This window comes from Rhamphochromis longiceps, linkage group LG13 (genome assembly GCF_057381845.1).
Source record: "Rhamphochromis longiceps isolate RC_006_pf linkage group LG13, R_longiceps_female_GT1.1, whole genome shotgun sequence".
Taxonomy (NCBI): Eukaryota; Metazoa; Chordata; class Actinopteri; order Cichliformes; family Cichlidae; genus Rhamphochromis; species Rhamphochromis longiceps.
The window spans coordinates 5,545,709-5,570,163 of NC_140569.1; the positions used below are offsets into that span (position 1 = coordinate 5,545,709).

Sequence of the window (24,455 nt, forward strand, 5' to 3'; positions counted from 1 at the left end):
TCGAAGTTGAGTACAGTTTAATTCCTGATACAACACATTTAATAGGAGATACTGAAAATAAGTACTGAATAAAGAATAAGTTCAGCAAATTATTATTAATAATAACAACAACAATAATAGTAATAATAATACATTTTATTTATATGTGCCATTTGATTCTGATTAAGGAAAAATGCCACTCAAATGTGCCATGTTAAATCAGCTCCCAACTTGACCTGGCTTTAACAAGCTGGTGATGAATCTGGGTGTGATGCAGGGCAACATGACACTGCTAACTCGACTGTTTGAATTTCTTCTTTATGGAAACACAGTCCCAAAATGTTTTGCTCCAGCAGTCATCACTCGGATAACCAAATCATAGCTTTTATTCTGAGATAAACGGATGTTTTTTTCCTTGCGGTATGTTCATCTTTTTAAACCCTTTACTATCTGCAGATAAAGTCTGTGTATGGGTACAAATAAAGGTGGCCTTGTTTTCCAGTATTACAAAGTTGTGTAACACTGTTATATATAGTTATATGTAACGCTCATATGCAGCATCCTAACAGGGAACATGCCTCGAGATATCTTCATGTCCACATTAAAGCTATTTGATGGGGCACAACCCAGTGTGTGTGAAGGAGCAAACTTTGCTACCTGAAGATTTCTTTTTATTTATTATTTAATAGAAAGTGGATGGACAAGCCATTCAAGCAACTCAAGCAAAAGGAACTCTTTAAGAATAGTATGAATAAGTGTGTGTGCAGCATACCGGTTGAACTTAAGGACCAGGTGATGTTCAGGTTAAAGTTGTTTGAGGCGTTGATGGACATATCCAGGTTTTTGTTGGCCTGGAAGAAGAAAAAAAAGCAAGGTTGTGTTACTGAGCTGAAGAATGAAATCAAAGCTTGGGGACAAACTGACTGAAGATGGAGAACCTTAGAGACAGACCTAAGAAGGAATCAGCAAGAAACTGAAGCAAATTTTTTATTTCTTTCACATCTTTTTTTGGTCTATGTACAGGTTTTGCAGTTCACGCTGTTGTTGGACACCTTCCCCAGGCTATTTACATTACTTCAACTCGCTTTCCTTCAGTCAACAGAAGAACTATTTGGGAAAACATTGTTAACTTGAGCAGACTCATCCTGGCCTCAACTCATGTCACCTAGGGCAAATCTGAATCTGCTGGCCTCTTTTTGCATCGTTACATTGATTTTGTCTCCAGTGTTACCACTCTGAGTTGTATTTCAACACAGCTTTAGGCACAGAGAAGGAAAAACAGGACAGATAAAAGTCAAGAGTTTAGACAGATTCCTTAGTCTGACAACAGATCTTTACATTTGGAGGATATATGTTTTTATAGATCCAAAGCAGTACGCTGCCACAACATGCCATCCTCTGTCTTTGTTTAATTTTTTTTTCTTTTTTCTACCATTTAAAAGTATTGTTACAATGTCAGATGCTGAAATGGAACATGGGCAGAGTTCATGAGGTCAGGGAATATATAAATAATCCCTGTAAGCAAGGGCACAGGGATTATACTGCTCCAAGCACATGATTTCTCAAGTTTTTAAAATTTTGCGCTGATCTGATGTCAACTTGGAAACTTTCTTATAGTTGTCATATTACATGCACTTCTTTTTGCAGGCTAGACGGTATATGAAAGACAACTACCAGGTCTAAAAAGTGAAGCCAGTGTAGAAGCTTGTTAATTAAGCATTTGTTCAAACTGCCAGCAGAGGGAAACTCTACTTGTTGCAAAAAGAAACCTAGATGAAAAAGAGTGTTCAGCTCCACTGATCTATTATTTAAGTAAAGTCATAGTGAGCTTACGGTCTCAATCATTATTTTTAAGTCTTATTGAAAACTACATGACCCTAATTTTGCAAATTATGCTCCAATTTAATGGAAATGGATGAGGAAGATCGGTGTATGTCTTAGAGCTAACTTGGTTTCTTACTTTAACTTTCCTCCTGACTTATCACATCCCGTTTGAAAAGATGGCAATGAAAATGACAAATTTCCTACTTTAGCCTACAAGTCAGGATTTCAGTACCAGTATATGACTTGATGGTCACTATGACCAAATTTCTATGGGGCATTTGGTTTCCAGTAGCAAACCAGAAAAGCTGTGGTGTTGGTGGGCAGCAATCATGAAGGATTAGGATCAGTTTTAGACTTTATTTATTATTATTTTTATTTTATTTCTTTTTTGGGAGGACAGAGAAGTCATCCACAGCTAGCCACTAAAGAGCATGCAAGCTTATTCCCACATTTCCATCAGTCTATAGGACAAAAACCTAAACTGTATGTACAGTGGTGCAAAAAAGTATTTAGTCAGCCACCGATTGTGCAAGTTCCCCCACTTAAAATGATGACAGAGGTCAGTAATTTGCACCAGAGGTACACTTCAACTGTGAGAGACAGAATGTGAAAAAAAAAAAATCCATGAATCCACATGGTAGGATTTGTAAAGAATTTATTTGTAAATCAGGGTGGAAAATAAGTATTTGGTCAATAACAAAAATACAACTCAATACTTTGTAACATAACCTTTGCTGGCAATAACAGAGGTCAAACGTTTACTATAGGTCTTTACCTGGTTTGCACACACAGTAGCTGGTATTTTGGCCCATTCCTCCATGCAGATCTTCTCGAGAGCAGTGATGTTTTGGGGCTGTCGCCGAGCAACACGGACTTTCAACTCCCGCCACAGATTTACTATGGGGTTGAGGTCTGGAGACTGGCTAGGCCACTCCAGGACTTTCAAATGCTTCTTACGGAGCCATTCCTTTGTTGCCCGGGCGGTGTGTTTTGGATCATTGTCATGTTGGAAGACCCAGCCTCGTTTCATCTTCAAAGTTCTCACTGATGGAAGGAGGTTTTAGCTCAAAATCTCACGATACATGGCCCCATTCATTCTGTCCTTAACACGGATCAGCCATCCTGTCCCCTTGGCAGAAACACAGCCCCATAGCATGATGTTTCCACCCCCATGCTTCACAGTAGGTATGGTGTTCTTGGGATGCAACTCAGTATTCTTCTTCCTCCGAACACGACGAGTTGAGTTTATACCAAAAAGTTCTACTTTGGTTTCATCTGACCACATGACATTCTCCCAATCCTCTGCTGTATCATCCATGTGCTCTCTGGCAAACTTCAGACGGGCCTGGACATCCACTGGCTTCAGCAGCGGAACACGTCTGGCACTGCGGGATTTGATTCCCTGCCGTTGTAGTGTGTTACTGATGGTGACCTTTGTTACTTTGGTCCCAGCTCTCTGCAGGTCATTCACCAGGTCCCCCCGTGTGGTACTGGGATCTTTGCCCACCGTTCTCATGATCATTTTGAGATCTTGCGTGGAGCCCCAGATCGAGGGAGATTATCAGTGGTCTTGTATGTCTTCCATTTTCTGATGATTGCTCCCATAGTTGATTTTTTCACACCAAGCTGCTTGCCTATTGTAGATTCACTCTTCCCAGTCTGGTGCAGGTCTACAATACTTTTCCTGGTGTCCTTCGAAAGCTCTTTGGTCTTGGCCATGGCGGAGTTTGGAGTCTGACTGTTTGAGGCCGTGGACAGGTGTCTTTTATACAGATGATGAGTTCAAACAGGTGCCATTCATACAGGTAACGATTGGGGGACAGAAAAGCTTCTTACAGAAGACGTTACAGGTCTGTGAGAGCCAGAGATTTTCCTTGTTTGTTATTGACCAAATACTTATTTTTCACCCTAATTTACGAATAAATTCTTTACAAATCCTACCATGTGAATTCATGGATTTTTTTTTTCACATTCTGTCTCTCACAGTTGAAGTGTACCTCTGGTGCAAATTACTGACCTCTGTCATCATTTTAAGTGGGGGAACTTGCACAATCGGTGGCTGACTAAATACTTTTTTGCCCCACTGTAGCTATGTATTACACAACATTCATGTATTGGAACTATATATTTCAATTCAATTTATTTATATACCAACAAATCAAAACAACAGTCACGTCACGTCAAGACCCTACAATAATACAAAGAAAACCACAACAGTCATATGACCCCCTATGAGCAAGCGTTTTGGAGAATATAGGAAGGAAAAAGTCCCTTTTAACAGGATAAAACCTCCAGCAGAGCCAGGCTCAGGGAGGGGCAGCTATGGGTTTTATCAAAAAGGAAAGTTTTAAGCCTAAATCCTAAAAGTAGAGAGGATAATGAAAGCACCGAGCTGGATAAAAACTTAACAGGCCAGTCTTAAATACTAAAAATAATTAATGAACCTTAACCTCTCTTGACATTACCTGTTCAGGTGTTGCCATAAAGTTGATGGCAGTGTAGTAGCGGTCATCTTCCTGAAGCAGACTGAAGGTAAACTGGTAATCGATCAACAGGTTATCTGATCAACAGAAAGACAAACAGAGGCACAAAACACAAATGAGAAGTCTTGTGAACAAGCCGATCTTTTAGCAGTGGAGCATTTTTAGGTATTTAGCTGCCTCTGATTTCAATAGTTTTCTCTTCAAGAATGGCATTACAAATAAAGGCTCCATCCTGCCTGATTTTATTGACGTCACCATCAAACACAGATTTATGAAAGTAAAAACACCGGAGGCACTGATGGTGAGTCGATATTCAATTAGATGAATAAGATTACAGTAGTGGAGTTTCAAAGATCTCAATCAGTGACAAAATAAATAAGGTGCGCATATTTGAGTAAAAGCGCAGCCACACATGTATTTTATAAACCCGAACACGGCTGCTTTCATTGTGGATGCCAGTCTTTTCTATAAGCAAACAGGCCAATCGATCAGTACAACACGGTTTAGAGTTTAAATAATCATGTTGTCTCAGTGATTTAATAATTTCTGAAAGGAGCTCTTATTGAGCATCTCAAGGCAGCTCTTTGTCAGCGAGACAATGAGCAACGTATGGAGAGAATCACAGTGATTCAACATCTGGATGGACAGCAGGAGCGACGCTGGGTCACCTTGTCTGCCTGTCGGAAGGGGGGGTAGAAGAACGGGAGGAAGGGAACACTGAGGAAAAGAGAGAACACACAGAAAGAGGAGAGAAAGCAGCTGTGCGGCCATGAGAAGATAACTGTTTGAGAGGATAATTTTTTAGTTAATCAGTGTAACTGCTGCCTGCTAACCCTTCAGGGGAATTCAGGTGTGTGTGTTTGTGTGTGCACGCATGCACATATACAAGGGAAAATAAGGTTATAGCAGACTCGGGCACAACTTTTATTTTTAGGTCAAAGAAAAAGTTCATAGTTTTTCTCTTTTTCTTCATAGTTTTTAACAATCTGCCGGAGCAGTTGTGTATTGTATTTCAGCACCAGATCTGTCAGATAATTACCAGTAGGGAGACTGACATAATACATAAAACACTTTTTTTACCCAAACTCCATGCAAACCACAACACAAAACATCAAAGTCTTAAAACTGAACCAATGTAACTAAAAAAACTCATGATGTAACCAAATAATTGTTTTATTTTGGGGTTTTTTTTCCTCCATGTAGGCAAGACTTCAATCCCACTGTTTCTTACCCTTTACTGATTTAATTAGTTGAACTTTGAATAACCACACAAACCACGAGCTGCAGTTACAAAGCTCCATGATACAAAGCAAAAAAAGCTCCTTCAGGGGAGTTCCCTTGGATAATGCATCTACTTCCAGTGATGCTGTTATTTGAGTTTCATTCTGACCACTGTGTGCAGGATCTCCTCCACTGTCATGAAGGCAAACCACTCAACTTGAATATGTCTGTGAAGGTTCTTAGTCATCCAGGTCATCGTAGTCTAAGGAGTTTGGAAAGAAAAGCGTCTGGACTTCTTTAAGAAATGAAGAAGCTTTTCCGATGAAATGTGAAACATCTTCAAGGAAACTTATAGAAGTCCAGACACTTTTCCTCAGACCATTCAACTTGAATTTGGACAAAGTCACAGGGAGACAAATCTGGCTAATGAGGCAGGTGTCTGTTGACTTTTCAATGTACTGTATGCCTGCACCCAATGGCACAAACCCCACACTTCTGGTGGTTTCTACCAAATGTTCTCTGTCACATGCCTCGGGTCTTTCGAGGAGAACACCATGTTGACAGTTGACATAAAAGTCGGGTCAGTTTGACACAGATGTCAATGATGGCTTCGGTCAGACTGGAACCTGCACCGAGTAAAAAATAGTGACCATGCTGAAAGCAGACAACGTTGAAGAAACAAAGTCCTCCAAGAGTTTTAGTAGCTGCATCTATGGTATCAATTTCAAAATCCTACGTCACCTCGTTCTGGAGTTACTGCAGTCACAAGATTTTCAAAAAACTTGACCTCTGACTTTGAGGTTGAAGTCACTGAGATTTGAACTTGTCCAAGTTTTTTCGTAGATACACCTATGGAATCAATTTTAAGCTCCTACGTCGCCTTGTTCTCGAGTTGATGCATTCAGAAACGTATGTGTTCAGGCTCCCCACCTACCCGCCCTCCTGCCCAGTGGGGTGACGACAGGACCCCATCAGCCTTTTACGGCTGAGTGGTAAAAAGGGCTTTGTAGCTCCACAGCAGATCTGATGCAGAGTTACTGTGTGAATGAAAAAAAGAACCGCCAGTGCTGTCAAACGTAAAATGTGACACTGAGTGGCAGGAGTCAGTAGAGACGCTGTGAAAGCTTTCAAAAGACACAGCAGAAAAACTTTGTGTCACACGCTGTAAAAAAAAGAAACATGTTTAGTTACTACTTTCCTTTCAGCTGTGGAATCCTGGGGCGTCTCCAAGACGAAAGCAAATTATGTTTGACAAACAGCCCTGTTTTGTTCAGCCTTCATGGCAAGTTAGCCCAAACAGCAGATATCATCAGATCAAAGACAATATTTTTCCTTAACATCTTTCCCGTCCTCCCTCCCTCCCTCCCAGGCAGACATGCACTGCTGCTGCTCAGTTGTTTATCCCATAAGGGTCGTCAGTACAACTTCACAGTATTTTGTTTTTTGTTTTTTTTTTCTTAACTTTGTAAGTAGGATAGGGACTTGTGTGCGTGTGTGCATGAAGAGAGTATTCATGTATTTACCTCTCAGTCCTCACATCCAGTATGTACATTTCCTGTGCATGGGTGGTTGCATGCATCTTTGTTTGTTTGCATATTTGTCTGTATGGTTAATCAAGGAAACAAGTAGGAAAAGTAGCACTAAAACAATTTCTGCCAGTCCCTCTGTGCATTTCCAATATGCTTGATTTCAAGCCTAACAAGAAGAAGAGCATCATGCAGGTTTAAAAGTTCGTTTCATTTCAGCTAATTACAATTCCCATCTGAGAAATCTGACAGCAGTTAGACAATCTCAATTACAAGTGTGCATGTGCAAATTCTCACTCTGAATGAATCGTATCATTGTGTCACTAAAGGTATTAGCACCCCTCCCGACACCAAAAAAAAAATTAAAAAAACAACTGAAATTGAAATAGTCTGTGCCAATTTCTCAGGTTCACAGATGGGTGATCTTATTACCATAGTATGTACGCTGATTTAGCCTTTATGAAACTAAACACTGTGATGAGAAATGAGAAGACAGATGAGGAAGCCCTCACCCAGAACATAATCTGATATTCCAGCAGTCTGTTTCAAATAGAAATTCAAAACAAGCGTGAACTCACCTACAATGTCAGGCTGTCACAATCTCTTGCTGAGGTTTTATTTAATGCTTGTTAACAACTCATTATTTCCCATTTGCAACACTTTCCTGACAGAGCACAGGCCAGATATTACAACGTCACCTCACTGAGAAAACAAGTTAAAGCTGGGCGAGTAAACACTTGGACACAATGGATTCAATATCAGACCCGGAAGGAGCTCAAGGTGCTTCAGGTAATATATGCATGAGGTCAAGTGACCTTGGCTGAGCCTTAACAATACAATAATCAGAGGTGGAAGCAAGTAGCAAAGTGCACAATCACCAGTGTTTCAGATGCATCCAAAGTTGCTCAAATACATGTGAAAATACATAATACAATGCATACTAAAGGTGGTGATATCACAGAAAGAGTACATGTACATGATGTGCAAATTTGCATATTCCAAAAATATCACACCATGCTAGCTCTACGTCATCTTACTTTCTCAAGAATGTAACACAAAATTCAGTTCAATCGAGTTTGATTTATATTGCGACAAAACAATGAAAGCAAGTGTGTTTTTAAAGGACTGGAAAAGAGCCATCATTTTCCACTATACTTTGCAAATAAAAGACATTAAGTAACAAACTTTTTGGAAATAAACTTGTGGAAAAGTTTTTACCTGTACTAGCTTAGCTAAAAAGTGATCACCTTCCAAGGTCTCATTTTTTCGCTACAACAAAGCAATTATTATATTATTGATGCCATTTCTGTTAATGTTAAATAATGCACATGGACATGTACTTATACTCCTATGCAAAGAATAATTGTTGTGGTTATATTATATAACTATAAAATAAGACTACACAGGTAACATTCTCCATCCAGTCAGTTTTCCCAATACTCTAGATAAGCAAATGTCCATGATGCATTATTAGCAGATTGTCATACAAAGATACTCCATAGGACTTGTATATACTGGAGCCTAGTACACCATAAAAAATTGTGTGCACTGTATTCTCAGACTGCAATTAAAATGTTTGCACTGTCTGGTGTGTATATCATTCCAAAATGTCACAGGCTCATAACTATGTATCAAACTAAGTGAACCTCAGTGAAAGTGATCTAAAATAATATTTAATAGCCTGTCAAGGGTAACTACTGGATTGCAAAAAAGGTTTTTTGGCCTGATAGGACCAATTAGTGTATGTTGGATAGGAGTCCAGACAGACTGCCTGTCAGCGAATATTAAGGCGTCTTGGACGGACGCCACGTCGTGGCCTAATGAACGGCCTTCGGCCAGCAATGCTGTTGCTTGCTGATTACTGCCACGCGGCTACTTTGAGGTTTGAAGTGGCTACAACATTCTCCAATTTATATTTCATTTGTCTTTGATGTCACATCACCACAAGAACAAATCTAGTGCTATCTAGAAGAAATGGGGATATGACAAAGTAAATGTCCTCAATATTCTCCCATCACTGGTTCATATTATAGAAATTGCATCACTATTCAGTCTCGTTTGTTGGTGTCTATCATTAATTATCCCTTAATTGTGAGTGTGATACTGTCAGTAAACACGGGAGCCTCTTTGTTCGGCCTGACTAGGCTTTCCCAGCAGACCTGAGGGTAGCAAGCGCCACTGACTGTGGAGTGACTGATGTTAGCTTTTAATTCAAGGGACTGCTGTTCTTCCCAATGGAAGTGGTGGGACACTTGGTGGCCATTCCTAATTAGACGTCGCTTGTAGCTGACTGTGATAGAATATGACAGTGGTTCATTAAAGCGTTGTCCTGGTGATGCCTCCTCATAAATGCTAGTCTGACTGGGGGCAAACTCATTAAATAGCAAAGTTGCTTTTCATCAATGATCTGCTAGTTCAATATGACAGTGCTAACTGAAGCAAAGCATTGCTCTCTGCTCTCGATCCCCAAGTGAGATGAGAAACACTGCAGTCACCAGTCAGACGCTCACATTCGTCACTCTGAAAAAAAGATTTCATCAAGAAGAATTTTGGATTGTTTTTTTTCCCACACATTTGCTGTAAACTCTGTGAAAATTAGACTTCTAGGACAAAATGTTGCTCTCTGTTTGCATTATAAGATGCCGTGCTTAAATGATAGAGATGATATTAGTATGCCTCTGTGCCAGGAAGGAAGCTCTGGCCAGAGGCTTCAGATTGGCCAATTCATCAAGTTTTATATTCTTTTTCTTTAACATTTAAGGGGAATTTCTTCAAATTTTGCACAAGGATGGACCAATTATATATTGAAGCAGGTCACCTTGAGGTGACTGTTGATGAGATTTGGAACTGTGTATATGAAACTGAATTGAATTTGACAATTGGTTAGTGAAAACCACCTTGCAGCTGCATTGGTCGTTAGCAGATTGCCTTGAACACAGTGAAACTGCAAAAAGTGCAACACAGACCGGAAACAGAAATGTTGTGCCTTCTGAAGTATGTTGGCTACAGATATGTTTACAACATTCTCCCTTTCCAGTTTGCATTGCCTTTTCTCAGATTTTAATACCAGTTGACTAGTATTTGGTAAGTGTTTGTAGGCAACTTGGCATCTTCCATGCAAACAGTAGGTGACCAAAGCAATCACCAGGAGGTTTTTGGTTTACCAAGCAACAGGTCAATATGGCTATATGGCTATATGGCAACTTCCAGGAATCACTCACCAATCAGATGGGAATTAGACAGCAACCCTCACCAAACCCCCCAGTGGTTGTATCACATCCAATATGCTTTGTTTAAACCAGTCGTTCTTAACCTTGTTGGAGGTACCGAAGCCCACCAGTTTCATATGCACATTCACTGAACCCCTCTTTAGTGAAAAATAAAATGTGATTTTTTTCAAATTCAAGACATAGATATGTTTTTTACTGGTGCACAAAATGAGCCGTGCATGTCACGGCGGACGCTCTGCCGAACCCCTGAGACCGACTCACCGAACCCCTAGGGTTCAATCGAACCCAGGTTAAGAACACATTAAACAACCCACGTGCACATGATGTCACACAAAAAGAACTCATGTGACCATGATGTTGTACAAGAACTACCCATGTGTGCATGACAGCAATAAAAAAGCAAACCTCCCGCAGCAATTTTTAATTATCTGTTTAATTCACTGCAGTTTACCAGAACAGGATTTCTGAGTTAAAACTGTCGATGACTGAATGAGCTTTCAAGCATCAGTCCATCTTCCTGAAAATTTAGGTCAAAGTTCAGATTGAAACAACACATAATGTCCAATGATCCTATTTACAGCCGATATTGAAATAGTCTGTACAAATGAGTAAGAGGCTAGCAGACGCAGAGAGACAAGGGAGCAGATTGCTAAACATGTCTGATTCAGAGCAGATGCCAAGGGTGCTGGACTTGTTATGACACTCAGCTGTTAGACCTTGAGTAGCTGCTTGGTTTAGATAATGGCCTGTTGCTCACCTTTAAGAAGTTCGAGGTGAGTACTCAACCCCTTTTCCTGGACTTCTGATGCCCTGTTAAGTATTTTGTGTAAGGGTTGCTGCTCCTTAGGGCAGATGGTCACTGCCACATTAATGGAATAAATCCAACCTTACTCTGCAGAAGCAGCGTAGAAATATTTTATTTAAATTTAAGAATCACGTACACTCCTTATGACTGTCCCTTAAGAGGCCAATTTTGCCTTTAGTCCCACTGCAGACTTTACTGGCTTAAACCACTTAAGCGAAACATTGCTTACAATAAACTGAAAAGGTAAATATCTCGTTGAATGTGTTTTGAGGGAAAATTTCAACCCTGTTGTGACTACAGTGATGCTAACTAGGTGCATCAACCTAATTCAAGGAAAAGGAGGGTATTGAAGCAGCTGTGACTGCTCTTCTACACAAAACAATCTTATCAAAAGCTATTTTATGACCTATAGTTAAATAAAGCAACCTCTGGCCGCAGTGTACACAAACATGTTTGAGTCGGTGCAGACACCTTTAAATGTGGCTTTACAGTAAATCTTGCTGCACTGGATTATGGATGTTTTCTGATGTGTTGCTCAATGGTGTATTTTAACTTGAACTGGGATATTTTCCTAAACCTTAAATAGTATATATTTGTCACGCAGTTAGCACGGTTACCTCGCAGCGAGGTCCTGGTTTCAAACTCGAGCTAGAGCCGAACATTTCTCTGGAATTTTCATTTTTGTGGGGCGAATTCCTCCATTAAAACAAGCTAAACTTATTTTTGTGTCACTATGCCTTTGACTAAGGTCCTGCCTTATAACTAGAGGTCCAGAGTGCTGCTGGGTAGTTTCCCTGGCTTCTGTTTCTCATACTAAAGAAGTGACAAAGCAGAAAATTGAATTTTTGTATGGGGAAAATACTAACATTTTCATAACCAAGTAGTTTTCTTTCCTACGCCTAACAAAATCAGAAGTGAAAGCAAAAAAAATTTGGACAGCAACTCAGTGCTTCCATTTGCCAATTTAAGATTGAAATAATAAAAAAAGAAAAAAACTTCTTGATTTGAAACTTGGGAGTTCTTTGTTATTTAAATAAAAAATGGAAAAGCATATAAACTGGTTTCCTTTTGCACTTTATAAACATAAAGGTTTAAATACACATCCTTTGATTATTCGCATGGCTAATACTCCCAACACTGACTCCTTAGATTCCAGTTAATCTCTCTGCTGTCAGCTGTCTGACAGCTTTTCACCATTTCTCCACATCAATAGACATCCACAGGTGGTGCAGCTGTACCAAAATTCTACTGTAAATCTGTCCGAATCTCCAGCACATGGTGTGCTTCCTCTCATGTACTCTGCATGTAATTTCACATGATGGAGATGAAGCCTCTCTTATCAGCACCTTCCTTCCAATGACATTTAAAGCTAATATTGACCTCTCCCACAATTGTAGCTCCTTTCCTCAAAGTACAAGGAAATAGATGGCTTTTAAATCTGTAATTTATACACTCGCTCTCTGCATGTGTGCACAGAAAAGGCTGCGGTGTGCTTTCATGCATGCATAGCCAAGTGTGCTTGCTCTTATTCAAACAGAGCCAGCTCCATTTCATAAACAGCAGAAAAGATAAAACCACATTAATGACATAACATAATGGAGTCGAACATGCAGCACTTCAGGTGCAGCCGTGGTGATATTAAGGACCCCTGTACATACACACTAACAACACTAAAAACTTGCACATGTGCATTTCTATGCCTGACTTGCATTATATATATATATATATATATATATATATATATATATATATATATATATATATATATATATATATATATATAAGCATTATCCAAAGCTCTTCACACTACTGAGTAAGGGCATTGGATTGGTGCCATCTAGTGCCTTGAATCTTTAGTCTTAAAGCCAGTAGACTGGATAAAAATAGACAATCTATTAAGAGTCAAATAAAATAGCAGTTGTTTCAAAAGCAATCACAGGGGTAATATTATCCTTTTGAACACATATTTTCACATATTTACTTCTTATTTGTAGTAGTGTTCACTGTAGAGCGTTTGATTTGATTTTGACATGAAGGAACTAAATAGCATTTGCTTGCTGGTCAGAGACAGCTGCAAGACTGGGACAAATCAATTGATAGTGTCTGGGGAAACAATTAAGACAACGTGGATAAATCAAAAAAATAAACCAAAAAAACTGCTGTTCCTTAAATGGCCATTTGAGGCAGACTCCAAAAGCTAGTCAGCTCCCTGGACTCCCACGTTAGAATAACCCTAACTCTGCAGAGGAATAAGCATGTTTACAACCCAGTGCAAAAATGTTTTAGAGCAGGGGTCGGCAACCCTGGGCACGCGGGCCACAGCTGGCACGTGAAGGGTTAACTGATGGCACGTCCATAGTCGGCCCGGTGACTTTTTGTTTTTATGGGCCGATGATTTTTTTATTTTGTTTTTTTTGTAACGGTATAAACAGTGAAAGGTGGCGGACTGGCCAGATGCTGGCCGATGTGTAAAAATAACTCAGTTTTTTGGTCATGGTTATGGCGAAGCTTCCACAGAGGCCAGCAGGTGGATGAGGGAAAGGGGAGGCAGGAGGAGGAGAGACCCGAGGCGGCCGCCGGTCGGAGCTTCAGGTGAACTGAACTTCAGGTAAGAAGTTATGACCTTCAGTCTGTCTGGGTCAGATATAAACCAAGTTTAGGTGGAGTTTATTTTCGTTGTGCTGACTTTTTACCGTCAATTACAATAACTCGTACTGCGTACTAGCTAGCATGACGGAGTTTCTATACAGCTGGGTGGATGTTATGATGTTACTGATAGTGAGCATTATTTTATACATAAAGTTAGTAGAGTTGCCAACCGTCCCGTAAAAATGGAATCATCCCGTATTCAGAGAAAATATTACGCGTTTCGTATTGAGCTGAAAAGGAACATGATAGGTTCGTAGCTTGAACCTATCCGCTGGAACGTTGAGGACAATATAATTACACAGCAAGCAAGACACGAAGTAGGCAAAGTTCTTCATGTTACTCATGCATGAGGGAGACCTGCCTGGAGCCAAGTGTCGTTCCACCACTTGACCTCCGTCAGACTCTCAGCCAGGCTCCCCATAGCACTCCTTTTATTGTGGTTACATGAATATGCATAGGGTCATTAACATATGACATCTTACATAGGTATACGTGTGTGTGTGTGTGTGTGTGTGTGTGTGTGTGTGTGTGTGTGTGTGTGTGTGTGTGTGTGTGTGTGTGTGTGAGGTCAAGATGTGACCCTGTGAAGACTCCCCAAAGGCTGGTGCCAGGAGTCTAGGGCTCCTTCTGAACAAAAGGCTCTTATACTTAAACAGATATACGTGTGTTTGCTAAACCATATATCAGCAAGAGAAGATACGACCTCTCCTAGGAGGTGTGTGATCTATGCCAGAACAATCTGTAGAGGAGTGAACGCACTCCCCTCTTTATGCTACACAGAGTTGTTACAGACCTCCTAGGATGAGACATTCTTTCAATCTACAAATGATTATACACCTCTAAGCATATATGGTTAAATATTTCTAAGCATAAATGACAATCAACAATACAAAACCTAACAGAACACAGTCCTGTACTTCAGCTAGAATGGAAAAAGACGCAAAGGTGGAGTTTTTCTGCGTCTTTACGCTGTCAGTTGCCTCTTCTGTTGCTACTTCAATCATGAAACTGATCAATGATCAGCTGATCGGCTTATCTGACACAAGTCCCGTCTCTCTTGTTTGTTTATCGCTCACTTTGTGCCAGAAAGAGGAAACCAGCGGATGTCGCGCTAAACAACAGCAGCACGTTTAAGCTTGATCAGCTGTTGTTAGAATTTATTTAATATTACTTTCTAGTATCAGCTGATGTTTGCTGGAGCCACAGCTGTAAAAGCTGCTGGTCATGATGTCGGTTTGGATATGTGGTGAGAGGGAAACATGAAGATGAAACCAGGAGATTCATGCTGAATCATCAGAGCTGAACAGGTGATGGAGAAACAGGTTTACCTTTTAGGTGACATGAATGAGTTGAACTTATGAACTGTTTCTGAGAGACAAATAACACCAGGATCCTTTTCTAAGTAGCTGACAGCTGCTAACTGTGCAGGGGCGGGTCTAGCAAAGTTTTACCAGGGGGGCAGGTAGGGCATTAACAGGGAAAGGGGGGCACAAAGAAATACTTTCTTATTCTCATTTAAAATGTCTGGCTGTTATTAAATAATTATCTGAATCTTACAACCAAAGTTTTTATCTGATGTAAAATGTATAGAAATCATACATATACCAACAAGACTGTACATCACTGTTACAACAGTGTTTGTTTTCATTCAAAGGCTTTATGGCTTCAATACCTGGTGGGCCGGTCTCTAGTCAAAATGCCCAGGCCGATTTTTTGTCCCAGTCCAGCCCTGGGCACGACACACAGTGAATTCATCTGAATAAAAAAATAAATGGCCGCGCCAGCAGTGCACATCGCAAATTAGCTCGCATAGACACAGTTGTGCCGCTTCTTAATGACGACATCTTAGCTAACAACCCCAAATACCAGATTCAACTTGTAATTGGCAAAAAATAACTTAGCCTACCGGTGAGAGGGACGTTGCTAGCTGGCAGTTTTTTCAAGCGATGTTGAAATTTCCACATTCCGACACTTCAAAAGCTTCAGTAGCTGTCTGCTCAGCGCAGCATCAGCACCATGGAAATACACGGATACATCCGTACACTCAAGACAGAATTCACAATGCGTTTTTGGGACTTTCAAGTGTATGGACCAATGTTTTCTTTTCTGATCAAACCAGAAAGCTTTAATAAGCAGCTGGATTTGTCTCGCATTAACTGGCTGAGTTAATGCGACATCGAAATGCAGCTGATTGAAATAAAAACCTCGACTCTGTGGGGGTCAAAGTTTGCAGAACTACGAACACAGCTGGAATCCATAGCCGTTCATGTTCATGGAGCTTGCATTTTCACCTGCTGGACATCACTACCTGACAAGTTTAACTGTCTATTTGCTGATAGCTGCCAACATCTGTGAACAAATATAATTCTATAAAGTTCTTCTATATAGTGTATAACTTAATATAAAGTGTTATTAAATTTATTGCTAATGCAATCATATGGCACATTGACTTCTGAGGAAATTTTAGATGGCACTCATCATCAGAAAGGTTGCCTACCCCTGCTTTAAAGGCACAGTGTGCAAAATATGACCACTAGATGTCAGTAGATTGCAGATTGCAGTGAGCTCATTTCTGTTTTCTTACACCTCCCCATTAAAGTGTATAATCATATAGGAAAAAACATGTTTTAGTAAGCCAAGAGAGATCAGAAGCATTAAATGCAAGTCTGTACTCCATAACAGCCACAGACAGTTCTTCGCATGTCTCCATAATGCTGCTGCTGGCCGATGTGTTTCAACATATTTGAATAATCAACACTTAGCAATAAATCAAGAATAAATCGGATATTTGTCAATTAAATATTTTGTCAAGTCTAGCACTCTACAGGGAGTGCAGAATTTTTAGGCAAATGAGTATTTTGTCCACATCATCCTCTTCATGCATGTTTGTCTTACTCCAAGCTGTATAGGCTCGAAAGCCTACTACCAATTAAGCATATTAGGTGATGTGCATCTCTGTAATGAGAAGGGGTGTGGTCTAATGACATCAACACCCTATATCAGGTGTGCATAATTATTAGGCAACTTCCTTTCCTTTGGCAAAACGGGTCAAAAGAAGGACTTGACAGGCTCAGAAAAGTCAAAAATAGTGAGATATCTTACAGAGGGATGCAGCAGTCTCAAAATTGCAAAGCTTCTGAAGTGTGATCATCGAACAATCAAGCTTTTCATTCAAAATAGTCAACAGGGTCGCAAGAAGCGTGTGGAAAAACCAAGGTGCAAAATAACTGCCCATGAACTGAGAAAAGTCAAGCGTGCAGCTGCCAAGATGCCACTTGCCACCAGTTTGGCCATATTTCAGAGCTGCAACATCACTGGAGTGCCCAAAAGCACAAGGCGTGCAATACTCAGAGACATGGCCAAGGTAAGAAAGGCTGAAAGACGACCACCACTGAACAAGACACACAAGCTGAAACGTCAAGACTGGGCCAAGAAATATCTCAAGACTGGTTTTTCTAAGGTTTTATGGACTGATGAAATGAGAGTGAGTCTTGATGGGCCAGATGGATGGGCCCGTGGCTGGATTGGTAAAGGGCAGAGAGCTCCAGTCCGACTCAGACGCCAGCAAGGTGGAGGTGGAGTACTGGTTTGGGCTGGTTATCATCAAAGATGAGCTTGTGGGGCCTTTTCGGGTTGAGGATGGAGTCAAGCTCAACTCCCAGTCCTACTGCCAGTTTCTGGAAGACACCTTCTTCAAGCAGTGGTACAGGAAGAAGTCTGCATCCTTCAAGAAAAACATGATTTTCATGCAGGACAATGCTCCATCACACGCGTCCAAGTACTCCACAGCGTGGCTGGCAAGAAAGGGTATAAAAGAAGTAAAACTAATGACATGGCCTCCTTGTTCACCTGATCTGAACCCCATTGATAACCTGTGGTCCATCATCAAATGTGAGATTTACAAGGAGGGAAAACAGTACACCTCTCTGAACAGTGTCTGGGAGGCTGTGGTTGCTGCTGCACGCAATGTTGATGGTGAACAGATCAAAACACTGACAGAATCCATGGATGGCAGGCTTTTGAGTGTCCTTGCAAAGAAAGGTGGCTATATTGGTGGATATATCTGGACTCCCCAGGAACCTACGCCAGGATCCTGTTTGTGGACTTCAGCTCTGCCTTCAACACCATCCTTCCAGACCATCTCCGAGGCAAGCTTTCCCAGATGAATGTGCCTGATCCCATCTGCCGGTGGATCACTGACTTCCTGACGAACAGGAAGCAGCATGTGAGGCTGGGAAAGAATGTCTCGGACTCCCGGACCATCAGCACCGGCTCCCCTCAGGGCTGTGTTCTTTCTCCTCTGCTCTTCTCCCTGTACACCAACTGCTGCACCTCCACCCACCAGTCTGTCAAGCTAATCAAGTTTGCAGATGACACCACCGTTATTGGGCTCATCTCGGACGGGGATGAGTCTGCCTACAGGAGGGAGGTTGAATGTCTGGTGTCCTGGTGCAGCCACAACAACCTGGTGCTGAATGCCCAGAAGACAGTGGAGATTATTGTGGACTTCAGGAAGCACACAGCCCCACTCCCCCCCATCATCCTGACTGACACCCCCATCACCTCTGTGGACTCATTCCGCTTCCTGGGTACCACCATCACCCAGGACCTGAAGTGGGAGCCCACCATCACCTCCGTCATCAAGAAAGCCCAGCAGAGGATGTACTTCCTGAGGCAGCTGAAGAAATTCAACCTGCCAACACGGACGATGATGCAGTTCTACACCGCAATCATCGAGTCCATCCTCACCTCCTCCATCACCGTGTGGTACGCTGGAGCCACTATCAGGGACAAACAGAGACTGCAGCGTGTTGTGCGCTCTGCTGAGAAGGTGATTGGCTGCAGACTCCCATCTTTGCAGGACCTGTACACCTCCAGGACATTGCGGCGTGCAGCTCGGATCTCAGCTGACCCTTCTCACCCTGGACACAGTCTGTTTGACCTGCTCCCCTCAGGCAGGAGGCTCCGGTTCATTCGCACCAGAACCTCTCGCCATAAGAACAGTTTCTTCCCCTCTGCTGTTGGACACATGAACAATAACCATATGACTGTTCCCACCACTAACACATGACCCTACGCTGTGTCACTGCATCATTCCATGTTTGGCACTGATCACCACCTGCACTCATGTATATATCTTTCAACGTAGCACTCTTAATTCTTATTCTCATGTATATATCTCATGCACATATCTTTCTACGTAGCACTTTTGATTCTTATTCCTACTTTTATTTTTTCATGTCTATTTAAGTGCTATTTATGACACTACGCTTGCACTGAAGCACCGCAGCAATTTCCTAATGTTGTAAACCTGCTCAACATTTGGCAATAAACCCCTTTCTGATTCTGATTCTGATTCTGGTCGCTGATTTGTTTTTGTTTTGTTTTTGAATGTCAGAAATGTATATTTGTGAATGTGGAGATGTTATATTGGTTTCACTGGTGAAAATAAATAATTGAAATGGGTATATATTTGTTTTTTGTTAAGTTGCCTAATAATTATGCACAGTAATAGTCACCTGCACACACAGATATCCCCCTAAAATAGCTAAAACTAAAAACAAACTAAAAACTACTTCCAAAAACATTCAGCTTTGATATTAATGCATTTTTTGGGTTCATTGAGAACATGGTTGTTGTTCAATAATAAAATTATTCCTCAAAAATACAACTTGCCTAATAATTCTGCACTCCCTGTAGAGCTCTACTTCAGTTCAGGAGATGAGGATTGAACTGAGGAGGAAGATTTTTTTTTTTTTTAACCTGGTCTCATTATCTCTTTCTTTCACATCATTACTTCCTTGGATAAAGGGGACCCCTTCTTAAATAATAAACATAGGTATGATCCTTCATATCTTGAGTTTGAAGGTGCTAAGTATCTGACCAGTCTCTAGCCACATAAATAAAAAGCAATTTAGTGGAAGGAATTTGAATCACAGATTAATTCTGAAGTTCATGAGAATGCATCATTTTGTTGGAAGATGTTATCACACACTACTCAATTTATACTACATAGCCAAAAGTGTTTGCTCATCTGCCTAAAATTGTCCCAGAGGTCTTGGTATGCTCAACCATTAAGTGTCCGTTTCACTGGAACTAAGAAGCTGAGCCTAACTCTTGAAGAAACAAACTCACACAACACTCTCTATCTAACTTTACATTTGGCACAGTGTAGTTAGACAAGTCCTGTTCTCCTGACAAGTACAGAACCTCAATTGGCTCATCAATCAAAAGGCTCATCAATCGCCAAATGATTCTAACTCCCGAGAACACGTCTCCACTGCTCGTCTCCAGTGGCAGCATGCGTTACAGCACTGCATCTGATGCTTTGCATTGTGCTTGGTGATGTAAAGCTTGGATGCAGCTGCTCAGCCACTGGAAGCAATTCCATGAAGCTCTCTTCACAGTGATGTTGAGCTAATCTGAAGGCCACATGAAGTTTGCAGTCTGTACTGATTAACTCTGCAGAAAGTTGGTGCCCTCTGCACACTATGCACCTCAGCATCCGCCAACCCCGCTCTGTGATTTTAAGTGACCTACCACTTTGTGGCTGCTGTGCTTTTGTTCTCAATCGCTTCCACTTTGTTATAATACTGCTAACAGCTGATTGTGTTATATTTAGTAGTGAATACCACGCTGGAATTCACAGAGCATGTAATTCAATCATGTTTGTAGAAGCGGTCTGCATGCCTGGGTGCTTAACTCTTTACACCTGTGGCTATGGAAGTGATCAAAACACCTGATTTTAATAGTTTTAATTGATAAGTGAATAATTTTGCCAGTATAGAGTATATGTACAAGACGATAACTTATTTTTTCCTATTTAAAATCCTCAAAAAAGCTACTGAATGTACCTTCAAAGCAAACTGCCCTCTTTCCAGGCAAAAATAACTGCAGTGTGATCAAACTGTTTAACAATAAATAATTAATTTCCAAAATCTTAGCTGGTTTGTTTCTTTAACTGACTGTTGCCTTTCCTTGAAGGGCACAATGGTGCAAACCGCTCAGTCAAAGCATATCACGATAAAAGTTTTCCAGCAGCAAAGGTGAGAGTATGCCGCTATCCTTTCTTCAAAAGACCTTGTTTTGCGATCAAAGGCATTTCTGATGTTACCAGTGCAATTGATGGCATGACTCTTCTGATTGCTGTATCCTTTCAAGCCTCCCTCATTGAAACAATGATAGCCTCACTCAAACTAGAGGGTTATTGACATTGACAGGACTTGAACTTGATTGTAGTGTGTTATAATATAAGAAGCGATGATGGCAATTCATAGACTGAACGTGTGTATGTATTTATGCACAAGTGGCTGCGAGAGAGACAGAGAAGATGCAGACTGAGTGAGAATGGTTGTGTGCCACAAAACATCTGTTTTGTCTGCAGCATTCCTCCTTCGTTTGCCCTTTGAAAGGAAAACCAGCAATTTGTTGCAAATGAGATAAGTCAATGTGATCCTTGCTAGCATCTGGAAGCAGGAAAACAAAGTTGTGGAGCGGAACAAAACTTTGTTTCTTTATCCATTTCAAAAGTAGGAAAATATTTGCAACCAACTGTTACACAAAGATGGTGTTCGCGGTTTCTTTTTCAAAACTTCAATATATGAGTCCAACTACTGAGAGATGGTTATGGAATATTTCTACATTTGCCCCAGACATGCAGTAGATATGATGCTTTTGTGGTCAAGCAAATAAATAACAATAACTGGACCCTCTCTCACAATCAAAAGTGAGGCACATATTGGTGTTAAAATTGGATCTGACTCTTATTTTATGAGAAAACCTTCAGGTTCATACCATGTTTTTGCTCACGAGAGGGCAAAACAACACAGTGATGCAGTTATTTCAATACTAACATCTACCAAAAGGTTTACTACCAACTAAGAATGTCCATTTTGAGCCAAAAGTACTGGATAGACAGATATTCGCTGGAAAATATTTAACTACTCTTTGAAAATCAATCACCCCACTAGACTCTCAAATGAATGTATAGTTGTGGTAAACCTGCTACATGACATGCTAGGAAGGAAGGAAGTGTGATTCTCTGTCAGGGCCAGAAATTTGATTTGAAAATTCAATTTTAAGGGATATAACCAAAGCTTCATTTGCATTTTACCTAAATAGGGTCATGTTTTCTTGAAGAGATTCATCTTCTTTTGACTGCTCTGCTCCGTTTAGAGGTCATAGTGGAGTTTAGAGGCAACCTGTTTATAGCAGGTCTCACTATCATCCTATAAACCTTGCCCTTCACTCTTGCTGCTGTGCTTCTGTCACAAATCACCCCTGATACTTGTCTCCACCCATTCCACCCTGTCTGCACTCTCTTTGAATAGTTGGAACCACATATTTAAATTCATCTACTTTTACTAGTCCTCGCAGCCTGTTAGACCTGTCCTCCTCTCATTTCCACATGTATTCTCTCTTGCTTCTATTCTCTCCAGTTCATACCTCCATCGTTCCAGGCTCACTTTCACATGCTCCCAGCTCTCACTACAGCTCACAACATCATCTGAATCATAGTCCACGAGAGCCCTTCCAGGCCTTTCTGTCAACCTGTCCATCATCATTTCCATCATTTTTTATTTATTTATTTATTTATTTTTTGCTCTCTTGGCTCTTCGCACTTTTCTCCTTCTCCCTCTCCCTTATCTTTCCTGCTTGGTTTCTCATGTCTTTTGCATAGTCTCGCTTATTCTCTAAGCCTCAAAGAGTTTCTCAGTCTTGTTCTCGAAAACCTAAAGAATTATGGATTTGATCAACTGGTCCCGTAACGGAATTGACACCTTCCTGGGCTTGGGAGAGCCCGATTGTCCTGCGGAGACGTTTGCTGCCGGACACGCATTGGTCGGTTGCGTTGTGTGTCTGCCGACACTCTCGATGGAGGACATTGAACGACATCTACCAATCTTTTTTCTCCTCATCTTTCCTCATGTTGTGCATTTTCCATTGTTATACCTCTCTGACCTGTCTTCCCCATGTGATGTTTGTGTAATGTATGCATGGTAAGATGGCGCTGGCACGGCTGGCAGCCTTAACCCAATTTCGCTCGGGATGAATAAAGTATTATCAGTCTATCAGTCACTGCAAACAAGAAGATTCTCAGGGCAGATCGTGATGTAAACCCAGCCTGTGGCTGTGGTTCATCAACTGCATCCCTCTGTAGTTACTACAGCTCTGTTTGCTCATAGAGATTAAATCAGTTAACATTCTAGATACAACTGGTAAACAACAATGCAAATTTGTATTCAAGTTACAATCAATTTTTCACCAAAATGCTATGAAATGTACTTAATGACACTTCTAAGCTGTACTGAAAGTCACCCTTTGGCATAGCTACAGTATGTGTGATTGATAAAGCTAATCACTAATTTCCACATTTGCCCAACTGAAGTGTATGTCCATTGCAGTAAGTTTCAACAAAGTTCAAATAAAGCAAGTTTCTTTTACTTTATTAAATTAAGTAATTACTTAAGATTATTACTCTGTGGTCACGTAAAATAATGAAAACTAACAGGGTGTGTGTCCGCTTCCTGGACGCTTTCCTTTCTTTTTGGAGACACAAAATGAAACGAAACATGCACACAGACTGACATATTAACCAAGGTAAGAATGGATGTGCGCAGGCGAGGGAGACTCAGGTGTATCGGTGGCGGGATACTTACAATAACAGGTTCCTCGAAGGGGGTTACCAAGGTAACGGTTCTCTGAGTCACATCTGCAACAACACAGAAAAAGAGACCGGTACAAAGAAAAGAATAAGTGAGACAAAGAATAATAGCATCTGCATTCAACGCAGCTTGAGTTTGCATGAAGTTTTTCAAATCAAATCAAATCACTTTTATTGTCACATCACATGTGCAGGCACACTGGCACAGCACATGCGAGTGAAATTCTTGTGTGCGAGCCCCACAAGCAACAGAGATGTGCAAACACAACAACACAAACGAGCAAAATACAAGAATGGCCAACCTGAAACTAATAAATATATGTACAATATATAATAGTGTATGCATTTCTGGATGTGTATACTAAATATTTTCCTACGTGTGTGTGTGTGTGTGTGTGTGTGTGTGTGTGTGTGTGTGTGTGTGTGTGTGTGTGTGTGTGTGTGTGTGTGTGTGTGTGTACACATTTTTACAAATTAAATAGTAAAAAAAATAAAATAAAATAATAATAATAATAATAATAATAAAATATATAAAATATACAGAGTTGAATATGTGCAAAACAAGTGGCATTTATATACAGTATGTAGTGCATAATGTTGAAGTTCCAGTAGTGAAGCTGAGGTGTCTATGACGTGTTCAGCAGTCTGATGGCCTGATGGAAAAAGCTGTCTCTCAGTCTGCTGGTTCGGGACCGGATGCTGCAGAACCTCCTTCCTGATGGAAGCAGTCTGAACAGTTTATGGCTGGGGTGACTGGAGTCCTTGATGATCCTCCCCGCTTTCCTCAGGCAGCGCTTCCTGTAGATGTCTTGGAGGGAGGGAAGCTCACCTCCAATTATCCGTTCAGAGCACCGCACTACTCGCTGGAGAGCTTTGCAGTTGTAGGCGGTGCTGTTGCCATACCAGGTGGTGATGCATCCAGTGAGGATGCTCTCAATGGCACAGTGATAGAAGGTCCTGAGGATGCGGGGGCTCATGCCGAATCTTTTCAGTCTCCTGAGAAAGAAGAGGCGCTGCTGCGCCTTCTTCACTGTTTTGTTTGTGTGTACTGACCACGTAAGATCCTCAGCCAGG

General features: G+C 41.0%; 1 protein-coding gene across 1 annotated transcript in view; it reads right to left on the reverse strand.

Moving 5' to 3' along the window:
- atrnl1a (attractin-like 1a) overlaps positions 1–24,455 on the reverse strand; it is a 318,106-nt gene that overhangs the window by 154,433 nt on the left and 139,218 nt on the right. Inside the window, exons 23-25 of the mRNA XM_085427777.1 lie at positions 23,377–23,429; positions 4,269–4,363; positions 752–830 (exon numbers count right to left, since the gene is read on the reverse strand). Coding sequence (XP_085283903.1) covers positions 752–830; positions 4,269–4,363; positions 23,377–23,429 — 227 coding nt within the window. The remainder of the gene's footprint in view (positions 1–751; positions 831–4,268; positions 4,364–23,376; positions 23,430–24,455) is intronic.